At 34.6% G+C, this 18,013-nt stretch overlaps 1 protein-coding gene across 1 annotated transcript in view; it reads right to left on the reverse strand.

The window, feature by feature from the left end:
- Positions 1-18,013, reverse strand: part of UBR3 (ubiquitin protein ligase E3 component n-recognin 3) — a gene marked incomplete at its 5' end in the record, with an annotated part of 232,512 nt that overhangs the window by 33,856 nt on the left and 180,643 nt on the right. The window contains 2 exon segments of the mRNA XM_082657756.1: positions 8,469-8,572; positions 16,531-16,636. Of these exon segments, the coding sequence (XP_082513882.1) occupies positions 8,469-8,572; positions 16,531-16,636 (210 nt within the window).

Here is an 18,013-nt window from a genome sequence, read left to right on the forward strand (position 1 = left end):
CCGACCACAACACTATGAGACTAGATATCAATTACAGGAAAAGATCTGTAAAAAATACAAACACATGGAGGCTAAACAATACACTACTTAATAACGAAGTGGGGCTTCCCTGGTGGCGGAGTGGTTGAGAGTCCGCCTGCCAAGGCAAGGGACACGGGTTCGAGCCATGGTCCGGGAAGATCCCACATGCCACGGAGTGGCTGAGTCCGTGAGCCACGGTGGTTGAGCCTGCGCGTCTGGAGCCTATGCTCTGCAACATGAGAGGCCACAACAATGAGAGGCCCACGTACCATAAAAAATAAAAAATAAAAAAATAATAACGAAGTGATCACTGAAGAAATCAAAGAGGAAATCAAAAAATACCTAGAAACAAATGACAATGGAGACATGATGACCCAAAACCTATGGGATGCAGCAAAAGCAGTTCTAAGAGGGAGTTTATAGCAATACAATCCTACCTTAAGAAACAGGAAACATCTCAAATAAACAACCTAACCTTACACCTAAAGCAATTAGAGAAAGAAGAACAAAAAAAATCCGAAGTTAGCAGAAGGAAAGAAATCATAAAGATCAGATCAGAAATAAATGAAAAAGAAATGAAGGAAATGATAGCAAAGATCAATAAAACTAAAAGCTGGTTCTTTGAGAAGATAAACAAAATTGATAAACCGTTAGCCAGACTCATCAAGTAAAAAAGGGAGAAGACTCAAATCAATAGAATTAGAAATGAAAAAGGAGAAGTAACAACTGACACTACAGAAATACAAAAGATCATGAGAGATTACTACAAGCAACTCTATGCCAATAAAATGGACAACCTGGAAGAAATGGATGAATTCTTAGAAATGCACAACCTGCTAAGACTGAATCAGGAAGAAATAGAAAATATGAACAGAGCAATCACAAGCACTGAAATTGAAACTGTGATTAAAAATCTTCCAAAAAACAAAAGCCCAGGACCAAATGGCTTCACAGGCGAATTCTATCAAACATTTAGAGAAGAGCTAACATCTATCCTTCTCAATCTCTTCCAAAATATAGCAGAGGGAGGAATACTCCCAAACTCATTCTACGAGGCCACCATCACCCTGATACCAAAACCAGACAAAGATGTCACAAAGAAAGAAAACTACAGGCCAATATCACTGATGAACATAGATGCAAAAATCCTCAACAAAATACTAGCAAACAGAATCCAACAGCACATTAAAAGGATCATACACCATGATCAAGTGGGGTTTATCCCAGGAATGCAAGGATTCTTCAATATACACAAATCAATCAATGTGATACACCATATTAACAAATTGAAGGATGAAAACCATATGATAATCGCAATAGATGCAGGAAAATCTTTCAACAAAATTCCACACCCATTTATGATAAAAAGTCTCCAGAAAGTAGGCACAGAGGGAACCTACCTCAACACAACAAAGGCCATATATGACAAACTCACAGCCAATATCGTCCTCAATGGTGAAAAACTGAAAGCATTTCCACTAAGATCAGGAACAAGACAAGGTTGCCCACTCTCACCACTCTTATTCAACATAGTTTTGGAAGTTTTAGCCACAGCAATCAGAGAAGAAAAGGAAATAAAAGGAATCCAAATCGGAAAAGAAGAAGTAAAGCTGTCACTGTTTGCAGATGACATGATACTATACATAGAGAATCCTAAAGAATCTACCAGTAAACTACTAGAGCTAATCAATGAATTTGGTAAAGTAGCAGGATACAAAATTAATGCACAGAAATCTCTGGCATTCCTATACACTAATGATGAAAAATCTGAAAGTGAAATCAAGAAAACACTCCCATTTACCACTGCAACAAAAAGAATAAAATATCTAGGAATAAACCTACCTAAGGAGACAATAGACCTGTATGCAGAAAATTATAAGACACTGATGAAAGAAATTAAAGATGATACAAACAGATGGAGAGATATACCATGTTCTTGGATTGGAAGAATCAACACTGTGAAAATGACTCTACTACCCAAAGCAATCTACAGATTCAATGCAATCCCTATCAAACTACCACTGGCATTTTTCACAGAACTAGAACAAAAAATTTCACAATTTGTATGGAAACACAAAAGACCCCAAATAGCCAAAGCAATCTTGAGAATGAAAAACGGAGCTGGAGGAATCAGGCTCCGTGACTTCAGACTATACTACAAAGCTACAGTAATCAAGACAGTATGGTACTGGCACAAAAACAGAAATATAGATCAATGGAACAGGATAGAAAGCCCAGAGATAAACCAATGCACATATGGTCACCTTATCTTTGATAAAGGAGGCAGGAATGTACAGTGGAGAAAGGACAGCCTCTTCAATAAGTGGTGCTGGGAAAACTAAACAGGTACATGTAAAAGTATGAGATTAGATCACTCCCTAACACCATACACAAAAATAAGCTCAAAATGGATTAAAGACCTAAATGTAAGGCCAGAAACTATCAAACTCTTAGAGGAAAACATAGGCAGAATACTCTACGACATAAATCACAGCATGATCCTTTTTGACCCACCTCCTAAAGAAATGGAAATAAAAACAAAAATAAACAAATGGGACCTAATGAAACTTCAAAGCTTTTGCACAGCAAAGGAAACCATAAACAAGACCAAAAGACAACCCTCAGAATGGGAGAAAATATTTGCAAATGAAGCAACTGACAAAGGATTCATCTCCAATATTTACAAGCAGCTCATGCAGCTCAATACCAAAAAAACAAACAACCCAATCCAAAAATGGGCAGAAGACCTAAACAGACATTTCTCCAGAGAAGATATACAGACTGCCAACAAACACATGAAAGAATGCTCAACATCATTAATCATTAGAGAAATGCAAATCAAAACTACAATGAGATATCATCTCACACCAGTCAGAATGGCCATCATCAAAAAATCTCGAAACAGAGAAACTGGTAAAAAAACAAAAAACAAAAAACAAAAAAAACCTCGAAACAATAAATGCTGGAGAGGGTGTGGAGAAAAGGGAACCCTCTTGCACTGTTGGTGGGAATGTGAATTGGTACAGCCACTATGGAGAACAGTATGCAGGTTCCTTAAAAAACTACAAATAGAAATACCATATGACCCAGCAATCCCACTACTGGGCATATACCCTGAGAAAACCATAATTCAAAAAGGGTCATGTACCAAAATGTTCACTGCAGCTCTATTTACAATAGCCAGGACATGGAAACAACCGAAGTGTCCATCATTAGATGAATGGATAAAGAAGATGTGGCACATATATACAATGGAATATTACTCAGCCATAAAAAGAAATAAAATTGAGCTATTTGTCATGAGGTGGATGGACCTACAGTCTGTCATACAGAGTGAAGTGAGTCAGAAAGAGAAAGACAAATACCATATGCTAACACATATATATGGAATTTAGGAAAAAAAAATGTCATGAAGAACCTAGGGGAAAGACAGGAATAAAGACACAGACCTACTAGAGAATGGACTTGAGGATATGGGGAGGGGGAAGGGTAAGCTGGGACAAAGTGAGAGAGTGGCATGGACATATATACACTACCAAACGTAAAATAGCTAGCTAGTGGGAAGCAGCCGCATGGCACAGGGAGATCAGCTAGGTGCTTTGGTATCACCTAGAGGGGTGGGATAGGGAGGGTGGGAGGGAGGGAGACGCAAAAGGGAAGAGATATGGGGATATATGTATATGTATAACTGATTCACTTTGTTATAAAGCAGAAACTAACACACCATTGTAAAGCAGTTATACTCCAATAAAGATGTTAAAAAAAAAAAAAGAAGGAAAGAAAGAAGAAATTCTGCCCAAGATTTTTATTGGGAGCAGGTCACATAGGCACCCACTGCCTAGCACATACCAAAGTTCTAGATTCCCAGAAAGAAAGCAGGTATGTTCAGCATAAACCACATTGTTTGTACAGTTTAGGCACAGAGAGCCATTCTTATCAGTGGGATGGTGGAAACTCTCCCAAAATCAAAGTTCCCAGATACCAGTCAAGGGCCAACCTTGGAAGCAGGCCTTTCAAAGGATAGCACTCAGGCCTTCTTTATTAACTCTTTCCTGAAAAGTGGTTTATCAGCATTACCTGTCCCCTGCAATCTTTTCTGTCTGTTTATTACAGCAAGACTCACCTTTTTAAAAGAAGTATTTGGCATCCTTCTACTGGGTCTCTGTTCAAGTGGAATTACTCCCTCCTTGTAACCTGGCTAACTCTTAAATTAGTCAGATGACACCTTAAAAATCATGCCCTAAGGAAAATCTTGCCTAATTTTAAATTTGTGTGTTTCTGTGTGTGTGTGAGTGTGTAGTGTGCCTGTGCACACATGCATACACACACACATGCTTTCTCTTACCAATGTTTATGGGTTGGGGTGGGAACTTGATATAAGCTGAGCCAGTCAGAATACCTATCCGGGATTTCTCTAACTGGAGGCAAAGGGAAGGTGTAAAGATGTGAGTCTGGAAATATCAGAGGTCATGCTCCTAGTCTATGGCAGAGACTGTCTAAGGCAAGGCTGAATGAAGCAGATCCACAGAGAGAGGGATAGACCCAAGATGGCAAGAGCCCTGCCAGCATCTGAAGCCATGGTTCTGGTCATCCCTAAGACTACCAATTCCTACAGTTTGGTTATGTGAGTCCATCAGTGCTCTTTCTTTGTGCTTATAAGCTAGTTCTAAATGGATTTCTAAATATCTTAACACCTAACGCATGCCAGGTTATAGACAATAAGGACTTGGAGTCTGGATAGTAAGAGAGACAGATGGCTGTATGTATGTACAGGGTGTGATGGGAGCAACCAGGAGGAGGAACTAATATAGACTAAGGGCAGGGAATAGAAAAAAATTCAAGCCTCCTGCCCCAACGAGGAGAGTTAGTCTTGAATGATGAAGAGAAATAAGCCATAATAAGGAAGGCAAAGATGGAATGAGGCAAGGAAAGGGGGATTCCAGACAGAGGAAGCTGTTTGTACAAGGGTCACAAAAAGAGCCCAAGACTTAGAAGAATTGTAAATTGTCCAATGTATCTAGACTTATAAGTAGCAATCTACGAGAGATGAAGCTAGAAAAGTAATCTTTATGCCGAAGACCAAAGGTTGCAAACTGAGGGTTACCTGTCTGAATGCAGCCTGGAGAGATGTTTGGTTTGTCTTTATCCTGTTTTGTCTTTAGTTACTGACATTTAAAACTCGGATATTTCCTGTAAAAGTCCAGATTTCCACTTACTCTTAAAAAACAGGAAAATCTGACAATACTGGGTCCACATTCTTACATGACGACAGGTATCTGGAGCTGAACAGTAAGTGTGTCCTCTTCGGCCAAGCATGCATTCTCTAACTTGTCACAGTCCCCAACTCCCATTTATATCAAACCAAAGACATTATTGTTAAGAATGAGTTTAGGCTATGAAGCCAAATTGTCTAGATTTAAATTGACTCTTCTGATCTTAGGCAAGTTAGTTAAACACTCTGTTTCTATTTTTTCATCTGTTAAATGAGGATAATATCACCTGCTTTAAAGGGATTAAGTTAAATGCTTAAAATAGTGATTGGCAATGGCAATCAGTAAATATCTGTTGTTATTAATATTACTATTTACGTTACTTATTTGATATCTATAAGCATTTGATTTATAGAATCTAGACTGGGCAATGAGAAGTAATTTTAAGCAGGATAGGGATAATATTAGATTTGAATTTTAAAATATTCACTGCTGCTTCTTAGGAGAAAGGGACTAAAACAAGACTAGAGGCAAGAACACCTATTAGCAGATAGCAAAAGTACTCTAGCATATGTCAAATTAGATGGCCTGATGGAAAGAATGGGTCGAATTAGAGAAGTATTTAGATGACAGAAATTACAGCATTTGGTAGAGCTTTTTGGAGTTAGAAAATAATGGTAGACTCTCATTCTACAAAGAGTAACTAGTAGTAGTATTGACTAAAATGGAAAACAGGAAGAGAGCAAGTTTGGATGGGAAGAAAATGAATTAATGTTATATACGTTGAGTTTGAGGCATGTGTAGAAATCTGCAGCTCACCACGGAGCTGTAGACTGGAGCTAGAATATGTGGGAATCATCAAAGGATAGGTACAGATGATGCTATAGGAAAGAAGGTAAAATTGAGAAGGGGTCAGGAACCAAGCAACAACTCAAAGAATGGGAAGAGGAAGAGGTGAATGAAAAGGAGCCTTGAAAATGAGCAGAAAAAGAGATACAAGGAAAACCAAGAAAGGACGGTATCAAAATTAAAAAAAGAGTATTTCATGACGATTAAATGTTTTAATAGAATGCTAAAAATTAGAGAATTTGTCTACTAAGCACAAAACAAAATGATTTTAACCAGTAAGTCATTTACATGGCCTAGAAATACCACTCACATTTAGTTTCTTCTCATTATAAACTACATAAATTAATTTTTAATTAAAAAGAAATGATGCATTAAAAAATGACGACTTTTTAAGCATAATTTTAGCTTTTTGTTGTAGCAAACTACTAACTTTTTTTTGTTACTTTGCCTTGATTATCATCATTTTAAAAATATTTAAACTGGAAGTTTAAAGTCACAGATTAAGCTTAAGTTCTCACATTCACTCATTCATTTAAGTAATATTTATTTACTGAATACTTGCCATGTGTGAAATCAATGCATTTTAGGGACTTAGGGAAAAAACAAGGAATCACTCATTTGAGGTGTATACTAAGTCAACAGGTTGCTGTCTTCCAAGGTTACAACAGAGAGCAAATCCCTTCACATGTAATTACCAAAATTTAAAAAGGAGAAAAAGGAATTGGATATCTACTCTCAATCTGTTTTTTAAAAAAACCAAAAATCACAATCAACCTACCTGAGGGTAAACAAAGGAAGATCAATATTTATTTTAAATGCCTTAAAGGCACACAGACTTTAAACAATGGTACAGATTTTAAGTTTTATAGTGCTACTGCATGATAGGAAAAAGGAAGGGTGTAGGGAGACAAGGCACTTTCAAGGGCCCTATAATAAAAGCTTGCCCCTACTGATCACATACGATAAAGAGTCTGGTAAGGTAGAAATGTTGGCCTGAGGCTCTTTAAAATGTGAATTTCTCCTCAGAATCACAAATGAAAATTATTTCTTTACTTCATATTCTAAATTGCTGTGAGGACTGAACTAGGTAGATGCCACATCTATCTCATCACACTATTTCAGAAGATGAAGTCATCATTTTGTTGTTAGCATGAATTCAACATTGTTAAAAATTTGCAACATTATAACTCATGAAATTAAACAACTTTTTAAATAGATATCACATGTAAATCTTTATCCATATTTCTGATTTTTCATCAAAATAAATATCCTAAAACAGTAATATAGTTCAAAGGATACTGATGCCAAGCTGAGACAACAGCTTGACTCTGGAATGATATAAACAAAATCTAAGTAAACCAGATTTTCTTCAGTGGGTAAGGCATGAAAACACAAGAAATTTTCAAAAATCAGACAATTAAATATTTAGTGAGTATGCACTCTATGCAACAGTATTTGTGCTGTGTTTTGCAAAACTAATCCAGGGAATCTATAATCTCCTGCAGAGATACAGTTATTCAACATACATTTATTTACTGGCTTGCTTACAAGTACCAGGCTTAGTGCAGGTGATAAACAAGAAGACAAAGAGGATTGAGATGTCTGCAAAAGTTTCTTTTCCAGTTTTCTGGAAGTTTTCTTTTGTCACCTTAACTCTATGTCACCTTAGAGTTAAGGTGACATAAAATGCTCCAAGTTTCTTTTAGGACAAGATAGAGTACATATAAAATAATAAAACCCAAATGTGAAAAATCATACAAGTAAATAGGACATAATCTGAAGGCAGTATCAGACACTTTATTCTTTTCCTAAAATTACCATGAAAAATTAACAAAACAAAAAAGGTAGCCTACTGAATGGAAGAAGATATTTGCAAACAATGTATCCAATAAGAGGTTAATAACCAAAATATACGAAGAACTCACAGAACTCATACAACTGTGGAACAATAGTTAAAGTGTTTCTAATATAATATTAATTCTGTTAATATCATACTGGTATGATACTAACACTAATTAAAAATAATGGGTCATCACATTTTGAATAACTCTATGATACTACTATATCAAAATATGTATGTATGCATGGAGATAAGGTAGAGGCATTAGGGCTGACAGTTTGCTCTATTTTTCACATTTTGTATCATTTTGATTTTTTAAAAACAAAGAGTGATTTCCCCATGTCTTTACCTTATTGACTATAAATCTAAAAATAGACCTACAAGGGAAAAAAACTATTTCACTGTCATCTTCTTTAGATATATATGATTACAATGCTATTTACCTCAGAACATTTCCATCAGACTGAATGCTATATTTATGCCTATAATTTTTAGAATATTCATTATATATACAATATAATCTAAGAATCTAAATTATAAAGACATACCTTTGCGTAAGGGTTGTGGCATCATTAAGATCTGGATAAGCAAAAGGGATGTAACATCATGATAAAGAATTGGAACCTCAGGCTGTTGCTCCTCATTTCCCAGCCTAAAAGAAAAGTGCATAATCACTTTAGACAGTATTGTACCTTCCTTCTAATTCATTTTATATTTCACATATATGTCTATGGAACAGAAATCAACTTTCATAAGCAACTGAGAAATCTCAGAAGAAAAAGTTAGAGCCATATTTTAGGCCTAAAAATAAAACCTTTTAGGTTCACATATTTCCTTGACTCCACCTAATATGAAAAAACTACATAGAAAATTTATTAAGTCTTAGGATATATTAACTTGATTATGATTAACTTTCTGATCTCTTAGATTACAGAAATCAAACAGAATTAAACGGAGCTTAAGAGAATTAGTTTCACTACAAATGGGGTGGCACTTAGGACACTTGCTATGACAAACTTCATACTAAAGAATATTCATGTTATAAAAAAAACAATTCACAAATAAGTTACATTGAAAAGCCATGGTCAATATCTCTTGTTAAAAGTTGTTTCAACTTTATGACTAAAATTCAAATAAAATCTTTGTTTCAAAGTTTCAAAGAAAAATAATAACCAAAGCAGAACTTAAAATACACTATAAAAGATAAAATAGTAAATCTAAGGAATGTATAGTACTATAAAACACATAGAATATATTATAAAGCAGCTCTTTTCACTCTAAAAGAATTTTTAAAACTCCTTTAGAAGCTTCAATTTTTGGTCATAGGTTTAATTTTTAATGTCAGAAAAAAGTTAATCTTAAGCTTCCAGAATTGGTTAAATTCTGAAGCTACACTTCAGACTAGACTTGGGATAAACAAGAATTGCTCAAATCTTTTATTAGGCTTCATCACTCAACAAATATATAGTGATTACTTAACTGTATGCCAGGCACTGGACACATATGTGAGTAAACCAATCTCTGCTGCTGTGAAGCTTAAATAACTGGCAGAAGATGACAGCTCTTTGAATGGCTCTATTCTCTACAAATATCTCTTTAATACACTTGTCTTTCTCTCCAAAGGTAACCTTCCATTAATGCCATGAATCCTAGTATTTCTTGTCTCTTAAGTCTCTCTGGCATCTCTTCTTTACATGACCAAAGTTCTTAAAAAGAAAAAAAATCGAGGGGACACCATTTCCTCACCTATTATTCAAATTCCCACAGAAATGGTTTTCCACTGATTACACAAGTGGTAGCTTTTGTACGTCTGTAAATTAAATTGGGAGTAAATAAATAAATTAGGTGTATCGTTTAAAGAATTTTTAATGATGTGGGAATTTGGTTGGTGTTATTTTTAAAAAGCAGATTCTAAAACTGATACAATATGATTCAAACAGCTTTTTTTTCCATTTTTATTTATGTATGTATTTATGTATTTATTTACTACTGGAGTGTAACTGCTTTACAATGCTGTGTTAGTTTCTGCTGTACAGTGAAGTGAATCAGCTCCATGTACACCCATATCCCCTCCCTCTTGGACCTCCCTCCCACCTCTCCCCCACATCCCACCCATCTAGGTTGTCACAGAGCACCGAGCCGAGCTTCCTGTGCTTTACAGCATGTTCCACTAGCTATCTATTTTACACATGGCATTTCTGCGTGTGTGTGTATATATATATACACACACACACAGAGAAAAAGACTGCAAAGAAATGTCTCTCATTTTTATGAGACATTATGTTTCATTTTTATGGTTCATGAGTTCATTGAATTGTAACAAACTATATATAGCAGGTAGGTTATGAGATTTTAGATTGTTTCATTTTCTTTCTCAACATTTTTGTACATTTTAAACATTGTACAATAACTACAATTTCATAATCAGGAAAAATTTATAAAAACAATAACCTGGAGCTTGTTGGCTACTAAGATAATAACAATCATCTCAGGACACAGGAATGGATCTTTCCTGGCACACAGTAAGCACATATTCTGAATGAATGAATGAATGAATGGATACACCCCACTGTAGAGAAGTCAACCACAGTTTTGGTGTTTTTTTAAAAATAAACTTATTTATTTATTTATTTTTGGCTGTGTGTTGGATCTTCATTGCTGCACATGGGCTTTCTCTAGTTGCGGCAAGCAGGGGCTACTTTGAAGTGTGCAGGCTTCTCACTGCGTTGGCTTCTCTTGTTGCAGAGCATGGGCTCTAGGCACGTGGGCTTCAGTAGTTGTGGCTCACGGGCTCTAGAGCGCAGGCTCAGTAGTTGTGGCGCATGGGCTTAGTTGCTCCACGGCATGTGGGATTGTCCTGGACCAGGGCTCAAACCCGTGTCGCCTGCATTCTTAACCACTGTGTCACCAGGGAAGTCCCAACCACAGTTTTTTAATGTGGGGTTTAATATCATCATTGTGACAAGTATCTGTTAAATGCTTAATATTTTAAAATACATAATTATCTCTATCTCAAAGTTTTTAGGTAATCTTTAAAATCCAGATTATAAAAAGTGTACACTACTATTAATTCCATGGATAATAAGGGGAAATGGGTGGGTTAGACTTAATAGGCCTAATTTTCCCATTTTTTTTAAACCAAAGTGACTATCAACACAGTGAAATTTAAAGAAAATGAAATAATTTTCATGAGGATTGTAGACAAAAGTGTATATGAGAAACCTATATCATTAGACATATAATTTTATGTTGTAAAAGGATTAAAAGTGAGAATACAGAAAAAGATACTTCCATTTTAAAACTCTTATACAGAAATGAAACACAGATGACATAATCAACTGTAATATTACAAGTTAGTGAACTAATGAACCATAAAAATGAGAGCAAATAAGAAGGGGAAAAAAATCAACCAGATTTTCCAGAAATTCCTCAAATCTCTCCAAATCTTTCTGATTCCGAAGCCTAAGTTTTTCGCTATTACTCTATGCTTCCTTAGGTTCTGGAATCAGAAAGATTTGGATTCAGATCAGCTCTACTCCTTCACAGCTGTGTGCCCCTAAAGAATATGTTAATTAACTTTTCTAAGCCTCATGTTCCTCATATGTAAAAGTTGAGACAACAATGGTACCTAGTTTATACAGTTATGGTGATGATTAAATGAGATTATATATGCAAAGCACAAAAATGTGTAGCATGATGTAAACACTGGATAACTGTTCGCAGCATTTAGTACTATCCTACTAATCTTAGGGCTATAAAAGAACACAACCCAGCAATCAGTAATATGGAAAGCAGAGTACCTCTGTCTGGTCTTTAAAACTTTTAATTCACCAATACTACACTTAAGAAACCTCTTGTTTGCTGAGTATCCTTAGACTCAGAGAGTTAGGCATTCTAATACTTCATCTGCACACCATCCCTGTCCTTGAGTATGCAAGTCTAGTCAGGAAAGAAAATTACTAGCTACTATCAAGAAAAGTGATTTATTTTCCTTAGCCAGAACATACAAAATACTCACAGCTTACTAATTTTGTCTACAAACACACACACATACAATTTTTTTTTTCTGAGAAGTAGCGGTATTTATTCATAGCCTCAAAGTATACCCCCACCAGATAATTAGTAATTACAAAGGATGAAATAATAACTTTACGGTGGAAAAACTTGGCATATACCACATTAGCCAAATGATCAGAGTTATTAACATTAATAAGAAGACAAATCAACAGCATGTGCCTCCTGATGTGACACACGAAAAAGAGCACAATATTACTTATGCGATATTTCTGCCAAAAGTTTATCACCTGAATCTAACCACAAGGAAATATTGGACAAAAATAAACTGAGGGGTTCTACAAAATAATTGGCCTGAGCTCTTTAAAAAAAAGTCAATGTCATGGAATACAAAGTCAGGAAAGATTTCACACTGAAGGAAATTAAAGAGACATGACACTAAACACAAACACGATCTTGAATTTTCTTTGCACTGCATTTGCATTTCCCAGGATATTACTGAAATAACTGGCAAAATCCGAATAGGTTCTGCATGAGGTAGGAGTCAATATTAATTATTTCTCATATAAATATCCAACTAACCCAGCTCCATTCACTATAAAGACTGTGCTTCCCCAACTGCTCCACAGTTCCATCTATGCTATAAATCCAATATCCACATATGTATGGATCTGGTTTGTTTTGTTTTATTTTAACAAGCAAATACAAATTTATTCCTCATCTCCCCTTGATTATACAAGTGGTAGCATAAAGTACAGATTTAGTGCTCCTGAATTTATTTTTCTTTTAATATTGTATCTGAATGGAGATTTTTCCATATCAGTAAGCAAAGCACTTTCTCAACTTTTCTTCCATCTCTCTCTCTCTCTCTCTCTCTCCTCTCTCTTCGCATACATGTCTTAATTTACTTATGTAGGGAAGGCAAAGCAGTAGGATATTTGATCACTATATGGCAAAAAATAAGATTGAATCTCTTCCTTATACCATACATTTTGAAACATTCCAAATAGATTAGAGATCTAACTGTAAAAACTGAAGCCACAGAAATAGAAGAATCATATATCTGATAAAAGGTTAATATCCACACTACATAAAGAACTCATACAACTCAATAGCAAAAAACAATCCAACTAAAAAATGGGCAGAGAATCTGAGTAGATACTTTACTAAAGACATACAGATGATGACCAAGTGCATGAAAAGGTGCTCGACATCACTAATCACCAGGGAAATGCAAATCAAAACAACAATGAGATACCACCTCACACCTGTCAGAATGGCTATCATCAAAATGAAAACAAACAACAAGTGCTGGTAAGGATGGGGAGAAAAGGAAAGAAACCCTGGTGCACTGTTGGTGGGATTGTAAATTGGTGAAGGCACTATGAAAAACAATATGGAGGTTCCTCAAAAAATTAAAAAAACAGAACTACTGTATGATCTATCAATTCCACTTCTGGGTGTTTATCTGAAGGAAAGGAAAACACTAACTCAGAAAGATATATGCACCCCCCATGTTCACTGCAGCATTATTTACAATAGCCAAGACATGGAAACAACTTAAATGTCCATTAATGAGTGAATGGATAAAGAAACTGTGGCATATATATACCATGGAATATTATTCAGCCATAAAAAAGGAAATCCTGCCATTGGTGACAACATGGATGAACCCTGAGGGCATTATGTTAAGTGAAGTAAGTCAGACAGAGAAAAACAAATACCATAAGATCTCACTTACATGTGGAATCTTAGAAACAAACAAAGAAACTCCTCATAGATACAAAAAACAGACTGGTGATTGCATAGACAGGGGTGGGGGATGGAGGATGGGGATGGGTAAAGATGTTCAAAAGGTACAAACTTCCAGTTATGTAATGTACATATAGGGATGTGATGAGCAGCATGGTGACTATAGTTAGTAACACTGTATTGTATATCTGAAAGTTGCTAAGAGAGTAAATCTTAAAAGTTCTCATCACAAGAAAAAATGAATGAATCAATCCTTTTATAACCAGGAAAAGACCTGAGTCAAAATGCATCAAGTTCCAGAATTAATTTAAAAAAAAAGATTAATAAATATGACATTAAAAATAAAATTTTTCATGGCAAAAAAAATCATACACACACAAAAAAGACATTAGACAATCTGGTGAAATATATTTGCAACTTATCACACAAAGGACTAATATCCACAATCCATAAACATATTTTTTAAATGAAGAAGAAAAAGACCAACAACTAGATTTAGGGAGTTCACAAAAAGAAATGCAAATGGACAGAAATGAAAGACATATATCTCTGAATTTACTTTATTATATAATTTTTACTTTGGAAAAAATATGTTTTACATAATTAAAATTTAAAAATCAAGGTAAAAAAGGCAATCTTTTCAGAGTTAATAACATTCCATAGTTTGTTTTATTATTATTAAACAAAAATAGAATTATAACAATGATTTTAAAATTTTTGCTTTTTTAATATATCTTTTTTTTTGCCTTTTAAAAAAATTTTAATTTTATATTGGAGTATATAGTTCAATGTTGTACAATGCTGTACAGGTGTACAGGAAAGCGATTCAGTTATACATATATCTATTCTTTTTCAGATTCTTTTCCCATATAGGTTATTACAGAATACTGAGTAGAGTTCCCTGTGCTATACAGTAGGTCCTTGTTATCTATTTTATATACAGTAATGTATATATGTTAATCCCAAACTTCTAATTTATCCCCCCCCCTTTTTAAATGTATCTTATTGATCTTTCCAGCATATACAAACCTACGTTCTATCCTACAGCTGGGCACTATTGCTTTAAATATTGAGGGGGAAAAAAGAAAACAATAAATCTATAAAATATATAGATAAATAAAATAAAAAAAAATATAAATAAAAACTATAAATCAAGCTGATAGCATAACCACACAAGAAAAAGTTACTTCAAATGACTTAGAAATTAGTATTTTGTCTGTACATCCCTAGTGGTATATATTCTAAGGACAAAAAGAAATTATAATTAGTACTAATATTGGTATTTAAAAAAAAGAATTGTAGTTATACTGTAGGTTATGCAAATAGTAATGCTGTTATTAATATCACTAGGAACCAAGATTTCCAGAATAAGAGAAAAAAGATGTAAATAACAAAAAAGTTAAGAAACAAAACATAACCTTACAATCTTATGTGTAAATTGCAAACACCAGTAAGAACTCAAGATCTTTCTCCTTAAAAAAATATTTCCTAATCCTGTCCACTGGAATGGCCTATAAGCAATAATAGCACAGTAGCTATGGATACTCCTTAGCACCCAGATTGTGATGTCTAAATACCACTTCCCGTTAAATGGAACTACATGGAGAAATGGCTGATTCCAGGTACAGAGTGGAAAATGTACAAAATAAACCCAGGTCAACTTACTGTGTCAGAAAGCAAAAGCATTATCAAAGACCACTTTGATCATGCTGAAGTACAATAGCCAACCTAAAGGGATTCTCACTAACCTAAAAGGAAGCAACTCGCATTGAAAAGAATGTCTGAAATGGGGCTTCCCTGGTGGCGCAGTGGTTAAGAATCCGCCTGCCAATGCAGGGTACACGGGTTCGAGCCCTGGTCTGGGAAGATCCCACACTTAGTTGCTCCACACTTAGTTGCGGTGGAGCAACTAAGCCTGTGTGCCACAACTACTGAGCCTGCACTCTAGAGCCCATGAGCCACAACTACCAAGCCCACACGCCACAGCTACTGAAGCCCGCGTGCCCTAGAGCCCATGCTTCACAACAAGAGGAGCCACTGCGATGAGAAGCCTGCGCACTGCAACGAAGAGTAGCCCCTGCTCACCACAACTAGAGAAAGCCTGCGCACAGCAACGAAGACCCAACACAGCCAAAAATAAAGAAAAAGAAAAAGAAAAAAATTTTAAAAAAAAGAATGCCTGAAATAGAGTGAAATGCATCAAGTATATAAAAATCCATGAGATCATAATAACCACAACTTATTGGTTACCACTGGAAGTTGCTAGGGTATCAACTCATTTCTTTGAAGATTTATAAATAGGGAAGAATTAAGCATTCATCTTGCCAAACTATGTTTCAGGGTAACTAAACAGCTGATACTGGGAAAGTTTTTCTTTATAAAAACAACCTAGCTAATAAATCATAAGGAAAATTTTTGTGGTTTTTTAAAATCACTATTTCTCAGTACCTAATGAAATACTGGATTTAGGCAAGAATAATCACAGGTTTCAAAAATCATTAAGTGAAAGGCTATGGGGAACTTTACAATGACAGGATCAGTCTACGGTTACCTGAACCCACTGATCAATTCTGACATAAAAAGAAAGACTACCAGCTATTTTGTGCCTCTATCTGAATGTTTTGTCTGCATAAAAACCAATGAAATTCTTTAAAAGACTTTCTCACTTAGTAGGAATTTTTAGGCAATTTTTACAGAAAGTATAATGGTAAACTGTTTTCAATTTTTATTTCTGAGTTTCATAAGGAAAATTCACATATTTATAAAGAACTTCAATCCTATTTTTATACTTAACTATTTTTCAAAAACAGTTTTAATTGATTTTAATCTTTCAATAATACTTACTGTGAATTCATCTCTTCTAGTAACTGTGTGAGCTTTCTCCAAGGATTATACTCAGAATCAATGCTGTAAAGCCGCATGTGCAAGGCTAATACATGGAACAGTTGATCTAAAAAAATTGAAGAAAAGGTAATTAGAAGGTTCACAAAATTTGTCCAGAACAATATTCAGGCAAAATTTCTAGCTAATTTATAAGGAAATGTTTCTTATCCTTATAATTATAATTCACCAAGTTTAAGTACCAAACTACTTCATGCTCTCTTTTAAGGTAAACTCTGAAATATATATCCAAATAAATTGTACTAGAATTTGGACTGTCCTTATGCTCAATCTTAATACAGGAATGGTTTGTTTTCTTCTCCTGTCAGAGACCTATTTTTCCTTGGCTTTATGCTTCAGGCTTGGTAACTTGTACTTCTCACTATTGTGATCTCCTAACCAAAATTCACTATTATCTTCAATACCCTACTCTGAGTAATATGGACAATAACTTCCATATAAACCACTGTTAAGTGAATATCTTTCTTTACCTAATATTTTCTCCTAAATATTCATTAGATTTAATTGTGACTTCATCATCTTTTGATTCAACATGAAGAAAAAATAATGGAAATAAGATTATTTAAGAGGATTATTCTGGCTATTTTCATTTCTTCTACCTAAACCATGACAATAATCTACCAGTCTTAGCTTTCAACAAAATTCTGCTATGACATTTAGAAAGAAAATTTTGTTTAAAATTTTTAAATTATTTGGGGAAAAAAATCCTAAATTTTGCTTTCATATCACATGTGCATTTTCTGGTATAAATGACAAGGATCGGACTAAATTATTCTGCCACTAATACTCAAAATATTTGAATTAAAATGAATCAAAATTCACTTTCTAGAATGTTAGATAATACTTTTTTGACATGTGATTAAAACTAATTCTTAAAACCAGAAAGAAAAAAGCCAAATGACACATATTGTTGTCACTCTCTAAATTAAAATATTCAAAACTAAACAATGTTTTGTTTCTCTGAGCAACTGACTTAGAAATTAACTATACTTTAGAATAACTTGAGATCCATCACTATGAGGAGGAAGAGTAATATTAGTGGTGGGAGTAGTTTGGGGAAGTTATTTGTAAGACATGAGAGCTATAAGATGAACAAAATATATGTTCCACTCTGTGGGGCAGGGTAGAGGAAATGAGACTAACACTCTGTACCTACAACTGTTTCAATCTGGTGTCTCTATAACAAACAGAAGAATCTAAATACCTTATCCTGCTTCACCTTCTGTCTATAAGTCAATGTATAGTCTAAATCCTCTTAAAAGTTCTTCATCCTATTAATGGTTAACACTAGCTGAGTATTTATTAGTGCCAAGCACTGCTTAATAATCACTTTATATGGATTATCTCAATTTATTTTCACAAAAATTCTACCAGGTAGGTAATACTGTTATCCCCAGTTTTGAGACAAGTTTCCCAAATTTTCAGT

This window comes from Grampus griseus, assembly GCF_964374135.1.
Source record: "Grampus griseus genome assembly, chromosome: 7".
Taxonomy (NCBI): domain Eukaryota; kingdom Metazoa; phylum Chordata; class Mammalia; order Artiodactyla; family Delphinidae; genus Grampus; species Grampus griseus.